At 33.0% G+C, this 8,582-nt stretch overlaps 1 protein-coding gene across 2 annotated transcripts; it reads right to left on the bottom strand.

Annotated features, from left to right (window-relative positions):
* Nucleotides 1-2,689: 2,689 nt before the first annotated feature.
* Nucleotides 2,690-8,356, bottom strand: LOC126966614 (gem-associated protein 2). 2 transcript variants are annotated; one of them, XM_050810778.1, is made up of 4 exons: nucleotides 8,010-8,356; nucleotides 6,873-7,185; nucleotides 3,552-3,651; nucleotides 2,690-2,830 (listed from the first exon to the last, which is right to left on the bottom strand). In XM_050810778.1, the coding sequence occupies exons 1-4, from the start codon at nucleotides 8,229-8,231 to the stop codon at nucleotides 2,722-2,724; spliced, it is 744 nt and encodes a 247-aa protein (XP_050666735.1). In that variant the 5' UTR covers nucleotides 8,232-8,356; the 3' UTR covers nucleotides 2,690-2,721. The 2 variants fall into 2 exon arrangements, with proteins under 2 accessions (XP_050666735.1, XP_050666736.1); XM_050810779.1 differs by lacking the exon at nucleotides 8,010-8,356 and adding an exon at nucleotides 7,604-7,626.
* Between the last annotated feature and the right edge of the window lie 226 nt (nucleotides 8,357-8,582).

An 8,582-nucleotide genomic window follows, 5' to 3' on the forward strand; every position in this document is an offset into this window, starting at 1 on the left:
ATTTTATTTTATTTTAATTAATTCAAACAGTATTAAATAACATAAATAGGTTAAAAAAGTTTAAGTACATCTATTTACCAAAATCATATTGCAAGCCAAAGTATTGAATTTTAATGTATGCTCCTCCAGTTTCTTTTATATTTCTATATTCCTAAATTTAGTATATAAATTACTTTTGATAGTATTTTGTTTATATCTTTCCTTATTTTGCTCATATTATATTCTTTTTTTTTGTTGTTTAATTTCCTTGTGCAGACTTTCTAACATGATTTTTATTTCCTCCATGGTTACCACTATTGACAATAAACTGTTCGAATTGCTACTATTTTTATTCAAATTCAATTATATTCATTCAAAATAAGACTTAAAATCACCTATTGAACGTCAAAAAATACCCCTAATATTAATACTGCTTTCGTCTACAACGCCCTCTGTGCGCTCGAAGATGAAGTGATTCAGATCGATATGTTTGATTATACCAGTGTTGAAGATTATCCATAGATGGCGCTGTTTGTATCATAAGAGAAATTAAGCGCTTTTATTTACTTTATGATCGCAGTTAGCCTAAAGTATTTTTCCACTTGGATCTTTATTACACAAATTGATGTCACTAGTCCCAATTAGATAGATAGCACTTTCTGCGCTATATCCAGCAAATACTCCCAAGGGCGTGCCGCTTACGCCTCTCTCTCTCCGTGAGAGGTCGCCTCCGATGAAGGGTTAGCGGGCACTTGCCAAAAGCCAACATCAGGTGGAGTTTAGTGGGTAGGCATTTAGGTTTTATGTGAGTATTCACCACCTCCCCCCATCGTTATTCCGGAGGGTAGCTCTTTTCCTTTGTTTGGGCGCAAATAATAACACTTGGATTAGTTTTAAATTAGTTTACATTGTCCTGGGAATAACCGTGCAAGGAAGCTAGTTTTTAAAGTTCTTTCCATTTTGCCTTATATATTTCATATATTTTTTGGACCTATTCAATTCACAGAAATTATATTGAAATTATTGACAAACATGTCACTAGTGCCTTCAAACATGCGATAGAATACAAAAATGTTTGGCTTTACTTTAGTAAGTTTAATATTATTCGTCGGTTAACTGCAAGAACTCACTAATGACAAAAAGTCATTAAAATCAGTTAATAACTGCGCGAACATCGACTTGACAAACTATATAATGCAAAAACTCATTTATTTCTAGCTTTTCCAATTTGGAAGTTATTACATATGCATAAAGTTGATAATTACAATTTTGGGACTATTGGTTATATAAAAATCATTAAGTAAACAGTCAAAAAACCAAATATGTGAAATAATATATATTTGATTTTTTACAAGAATCGTTTAATGTGATATAGCGATTTTTTTTAATGTGACTTACGAAAATCACTTCATAATGAAACATAGTTAAAATACATTAACTGCACTTAATTACTTTTTAAAAACAATGATGTTATAATGAGACATATTAAACTATTTTAATGGCTTCTATCAAATCAAGCGATGGCGATCATATTAAAGTAAGTTTCACAAAAAGTAATTATTATTCTTTAATGATTGATTGCTCTTCATAATAAGTAAGAAGGACCAATGCTTATTGTGTCACAAATATAACTGTGCCAAATTACAAAACTCCCCCAATCTTCCAGACTGGCAGCAAAAGTATGAAAAGCACGTCTTCAAAAGAACAAAGCCGAGAAGCCGAAAGAGTTAGATAAAATTAGGGCTAATGAAGATGAAAGCTTTAATTTCATTACATTGGATTTGCAAAAGGTATTTGCATTTACCAATTGTAACGTCTCTCTGATTTACTACCTACGTAAACTGAACGTAAGTATACAATGCTAGCATCTACGAAGCTCGTTGTTGAAAATATGATGGCCTATGTTATCTGTGGTCTGAAGTAGACGAAAAAAAAGAAAGCGATGCAATAGGTACATTATATCTTTGGATTAAAAGTTCACCAACTACAGTACCTGGAATATCTATATTCTCATATACCTGCGGCGGACAAAGTCGAAATCAGTTCCTATCCTGCCTGCAGCTGTATTTGATTCAAACAACACACCTTGAGGTTATCGAACACAAATATCTCGAGTCTGGACATACACATATGGAGGTGGATAGTATGCACAGTGCAATAGAACATCAGATGCGCCTTATGCTGGTTTATTCGATGTCGATCTATATTGTAACATCAAGATCCTTATAATCGGATGCATATCTAAATAGAACAACGTTAGGTCGCTTTTTCTCAAACCTAAAACTTTTATTTTGAGCCAATTCATTTTTTCTCCATCGGACCCAATACATTTACTTATCAATAAGCTATTTCGCAGATTCTTCAGGTCTAAAACCTCTTGTGTAATTAATTACTATAGGTTCATAAGGTTTCTTAGATCCCGACTTTTTCCCTACTTTTCTGTTTCATCTAGCAGCTAGTTTCTCAACCTTATTTTGCTCACCGCCCACTTTGAGAATATGTTTTTTCTAGAGTATTTTCGTATATTTTTTTTTCGTCAGCTGACCCTGATGATGATGCATATTTAAAAAACTCACTTGATTTTATTATTAACATAATCACATTGTCAGTTAACGAGTTCTTGCAGTAAACCGACGAATTACACACACAGTACAGTTAAAACATCTGGGTCTTGATACAAGACAGTAAATACATTGAATGAAACCACTGATTATTTTGTATTTTCCTATACTTATCTAACAACTAATCGGCTAGATCATACTGTCCAAAATATCGTCCCACAAGGCAAATAAAAACATTTAATGGAACCACTGCTTCTTTTGAACTTTCATCTTCCGGGTCGAGGCGCGATCTAAAATTAAAAAATAAAAACAGGCTTTAATAGGTATGACTTACCTCTGTTCCTTATTGAGTATTTTACACGTTAAAGTGTTTGTGTTTGATTATGTACTTTACATAATTATTATATTGTAATTAAAATAATTTGTAAAACGAAGAAGCTGTAAATTTTTATTCAAAAGAGTGGCAATGAGTTTCTTGCCACTTCTTTTCATAAAATTTCAACCTTTTCCAAAGTGGTGGTAAATGGTAAAAAGAAAAAAGTTTTGACATTCATAAGTGTCATTTCCTTCACTTGACATGAATAAAGTGATTTTGATGTTTAAATCAAATAAAATCAAAATCACTTTATTATTACTAATATTTAAAGTAAAAGTTTTCTATTCCCGCCTGTTTTCATCTTTTTTTTTAATTATTTTTTTCATGAACGAAATTGAGCTTCGCTGTTCGAAATTTAAAATTAATGACTATTATACTCATACGAATACAAGGCTAAATAGCGAAGCGACCTCTTTTGTCATTGGGCTGAATGCATGATGTCTATTGCCAGAATGATGGTTAGATGTACGCGAACTTTTTGAAAGAGTGAAGTTTTTTTTTTAATTACTTACCGCCCTAGGGCTTTTCTAGCTACATTATTACCCTAGAGCGCTAATTGTTCACCTACAAGCCCCATTTGGGGTTAATAAAGACCTACTTACCGAATATGAGAGATGTAAAAAAATATTAATTACCTTATCTCAGCACATTTCCTAGCTAACTTCCTAAATACACTGATTGTATCCGGGAGAAGTGGCTGCCGTGTACAAGCCAGCAGAGCGTAAATCCATAGACCTGAGATGTACACGACACAAAATTAAAAAAAAAAAAATTACACTAAACTTTTGCATTTTGTGTCAAATAATATGTTACTATACACTTCTCATCAAAAAATCGAAACACCATTGAACTTATTAGTTACTTTACCAGTGGGAGGCTCCTTTGCACAGGATGCCGGCTAGATTATGGGTACCACAACGGCGCCTATTTCTGCCGTGAAGCAGTAATGTGTAGGCATTATTGTGTTTCAGTTTTAAGGGCACCGTAGCTAGTGCAATTACTAGGCAAATGAGACTCAACATCTTACGTCTCAAGGTGAAGAGCACATTTGTAGTGCCGCGCAGAAGTTTTGGGGATTTCAAGAATCCTGAGCGGCACTTCATCGTAACGGACAGGGCGTATCAATTACCATCAAAAAAAAACAACTAAATAATGCCAGTTAATTGCGGGTTTAATATAGGTAGCATATAATATTAATGTTTCAAATTTAAAAAAAAAATAACTATCGTGTTTTGTTCAACAGGTATGCCTTTACCCTTTAAGAAGAATGTTGTAAAATTAAAAAAAAAAGACGTACAACAAGCATTATTAAAAAAAATGTTTATTCAGTATCTCGTATTGAAATCTCGGACTCTAATGACTGTTTCCATGTGGTTGCTCATGGAACAGCGACAGTCACAATGTTGTTTTTTTTTTAATGAAAATAAGGGACGAAATGAGCAGTACGTTCAGCTGATGGTACTTGATACGCACAGCCCATTACAATGCAGTGCCGCTCAAAATTATTAAAAACCCCAAAAATTCTGAGCCACCGTACAACTGCGCTCGTCACCTTGGGTCATAAGATGTTAACATCTCATTTGCCCAGTAATCTCACTAGCTACGGCGCCCTTCAGACCGAAACACAGTAATGCTTCCACACTACTGCTTCACGGCAGAAATAGGCGCCGTTGTGGTACCCATAATCTAGCCGGCATCCGGTGCAAAGGAGCCTCCCACTGGTAAAATGTGTGTTTTTGATAGTATTGTGTTGTAATCTTGCAAAGCTATTTAATTGAAGCAGCCCTCAGGGGTTCTATGGGTTCATTCGGAAATGAATGCCTTATACCTGAGAAGAAAACACATTTTTTTAATAATTTAAATAGTCTAATGGTGGTCGCTTTACTTCCAATCTTGGGTATAATTAAGAAAGCCATTTATGTTATATTAACCTTTACCATACAATTATTTTGATTTTTGTAATACATTTTGTGAACATTTTCTGGGATCTTGTTGTAAAAGCAAATACTTCGCCCCACAAAAGTTTTTAGAAAATTCGCTTATGTGCCTACGTATAATGTAAGGTACATGTATATAAAATCAAGAATATAATATTGAGAGGGAACAGGTAAACTGTTTACTTCTTTAACTTTTGGTCTTCATGATTCTTTAAGACTCTTCTGTATCACATTAATATCGTCTGCATTGCCCCATAGCATTAAAGCATACGACATAATACTATGAAAATAACTAAAATGAACAAGTCACACCATCCCTGTCTTTGTTAGTAAACTTTCTAGTCTTATTAACCATGTTTCTGCAGAACTAAGACTATTAGTCAATCCTTCAATATGGGGGCCCATTTGTAATTTATACTTAAAGTTCGGCAACATTATTCGGGTCAGAAGTGCATCCCTAATTAAATATTCATATCACTTGACTATATTTCAGAAGGTCAGGAAACACTCCATGTTTAATACAATTATTAAAAACAATTGCAAGATATGGTGCTATGCCCCATATATCAGCAGTTATTTTTCATATCTGGAGATCTAAAAGTTATAATTATTTCTGCAGACCTTAAAAAACTGAAATTGAAAATTTGTATACATTCTCTAACATTTTCCACTTTACAGAAGAAGTGACTCAGCAATGCTGATGGAGAAGACAAGAGTGAGCAGAAACTAGAATATCATAAAAAAATTCGCAAAAGCAGACACTGCTTCCTGCTCAGATTGAATTATTGTACTGTTCCATAGCCGTTATAACAAATTCCGTAGTTCAGTCAGGCGCTCTTCGATGGTCTACTGTCAATTTTGAGCCATTACCTGGTTTATGAAGATTTAAGACATGCTCCCACTATCTTCTTCTAATGGTAGAATCGCTCACAGTCAATCCTCGAGCCTCACGGAGCTGCTGCTGCAGATGAATAGAGTAAAGTGACGATTTCTTAGAGGAATGACACAATATACCAGTCATATTACTCAGACATGAGTTGACATCTACCTGAGCCTGGACTGTAAGTAATCATACCAGTCTCCCGCTAATGCTGATAATCTCCATTGACAGCAGAAAGGCTAAGTTGCAATCATGCAGCCAAAACATGACAGCTGTACCCTGAATTCAACAATGCCACAACATGAACATAGTTAAATTCTCTCAGATTCTATCTTCTATCTCAGAGGTTTAAATGCAGAAATTCCAACCGGAGAAGCTCAATGCTTAAAACAATTACTTCATTCAATAAAGGGATGAAAACTCAAAAATTACAATTAAGTTCCAAATTAGGGTACCCTTATTGTGTAGATTAAACTGTCAGCTATTTTGTGAAACTGTTTCAATTATTTGATGAGAAGTTTATATTAATTCTAATAATTAGTAGAAATATAATAGTCATATGATTAATTAAAACTGAATGATATTTTAATGGCAATGGTATAAATAAGCAAAGGATAAAACAAATATTAAGAAAATTGTCCATTTCACACTTTACATTCCAATTCCATTAAAGGTTGGCAACACATGTCTCCCATTCCATCATGTATGGCACATGCCCGTTTGCTCCCTCTTATAAAAAAAAACACTCACATTTAACATTGCACATTTTTGAACATTTCGGAATGGAAATATTTTTGAACTAATTACTTTATTTATCAGTTTAAAAGTACTAGCATTTAATGCAATATTCATGTATTGGGCTATAATAAACCAAGTAGACATTTTCTATTAAATCAAGAATTTAACACTTCAGAACTATTACAATTATTTTACATTAAAAAGTTTATCTGTCAGAAAAATCTAATTTCTTCCATAATTTCAACAACTGTCTTACGAATTTTCAATCTGGTCATGTGTCCTGACATGACTTTAATTTAGAACTTAACACTTCAAAAATACTTGACTAATGTTGTACTAAAACCTCAAACACCTGCAGAGATACTCATAGGTTGTGTGTTGACCAAATGAAAGAAAAATACCTGTTTTATAACTTATTGTCTCTCCAGGCTGCAGACAATTCAGTGAGTGTATTAATAAGTCCAATCCATCTTCTAATATCTTGTAGCTGAGGCCTAACATACAAGACAATGTTGGTTCTCTGTCTTTAAACAGCTTGGTCCACTGTTGTTTATCATTAGTATCTAAATGTATACTTGTAACATTTTGCGGCCATTCCGATCTCTTTGATAGTAACCTTGAAATATACATGCGCGTTTTGGAGAAGTTGGCTACTTGAACATTTTGCCATTCTATAGTTGGTTTCAAATGTGGTGGGACTTCTGCATATGGTTCCTGAAGTTAAAATATTGTATTTAAAATGTATACACTTGATTCCAACTTACAAGTCTTTGTTGTCTGGCACATATAGTACAAGCAATGCCTATGGCACAAATTCAAATAATTTTATTTAATTTAGTTTTTGACTTTCAATATGTAATTTTATGTCACTAAAATCTACCCAAGAAACTCAGTGGGCTTATTTTTATTATAAAATAGCAGTCATTCCATTCCCAATCTGTGACATCATTAAGAAAGATATTTTTGTTAATTGTTTTCAAAAAGAGTTTAAATTTCACCAAACTGAAAGAAACTTACAGATCCCTACAATTGAATATAGCTACCATAATATTCCCGAATCAAAATGCTTATGGGCATATTAAAAATATAGGGTGCACTTGTCCGATCACATACTCTATAGAAAAGTGTAGACCTGCATTAATTGTTTGCAGTAGCCATTTATTTAAGGATAAACATATTCATGGGATTACTATAAAAATTATATTTAGACAAGAACAATTGAAATGGCCACTTTTTGCGGCTTTCAATGCCTGAACTATAGTTTAGAAAACAAAATTTGGTCACTCATCAATTGACACTGAATGCTTATCTAAAAATACCAATCAGAGGACCCATATATATACATAGAACAATGTTATCACCAAAATATCCATCTCAGATCTGTCGTTTGGCTCACTTTCTGAAGGATGCACACACATGTTTACAATATGTCTAGCAAGTATTTTAAATATAATAGATATAATTATGATACCAGGCTAAATAGTTAGTATAGGTAATTATAATGTGCTTGTGCAGTAAAATAAAGAAATACGAAATACCTCTGTGACGAGTGGTGTCTGGATTTTTTTTAACTTTGCATAATCTATTTTGCTAAAAGAAATTGAGGGATAGTTCTTTCGTTCATTTATAACGTGTAGGAGGTATTCCTCACCCGTCGTCGGTATATCTTTACATTCCACACTACTTGAAATTTGTAAACAGGGTGACATAAAAGACTCATCATCACTTTTAGCTTGATATAAGCACTTTTTGTTTGGCATAATTTGAAATCGTATAATATAAACTAAAAGTTATCAAAAATTGAATATTTTTTAAATAGGTATTATGAATTATATATCTGCAAGACGGCAAAAAATTTTTGTTTATTATTGAACAAATCTTTCCCTTCTTGGTTTATTAACGTAGTATATACATTCTCTTTGGTATTTGTAGAATGTATTTACTTACATCCTCTTTGGTCTTGGCAGTATGTTCTCGTTGGTATGTTCTTTGAAGTAACAAAAAAATCCTTACAAAAATATTATTTCATTTCCTTGCGCTATCTTACGTTTGTAAATTCGAATTCATTTTTTTTATTAAAAATAGGATAATAAAACTAATGAAAGTCAAAG

The sequence above is a fragment of the Leptidea sinapis genome, chromosome 10 (assembly GCF_905404315.1).
Source record: "Leptidea sinapis chromosome 10, ilLepSina1.1, whole genome shotgun sequence".
NCBI classification, from domain to species: domain Eukaryota; kingdom Metazoa; phylum Arthropoda; class Insecta; order Lepidoptera; family Pieridae; genus Leptidea; species Leptidea sinapis.

Coding starts and splice junctions, on each gene's coding strand:
- LOC126966614 (XM_050810778.1), bottom strand. CDS start 8,231: ATGCCAAACAAAAAGTGCTTATATCAAGCTAAAAGTGATGATGAGTCT. Junction 7,186..8,009: donor AGACACCACTCGTCACAGAG/GTATTTCGTATT, acceptor TTTTAACTTCAG/GAACCATATGCAGAAGTCCC. Junction 2,831..3,551: donor AGGAAATGTGCTGAGATAAG/GTAATTAATATT, acceptor TTTTAATTTTAG/ATCGCGCCTCGACCCGGAAG.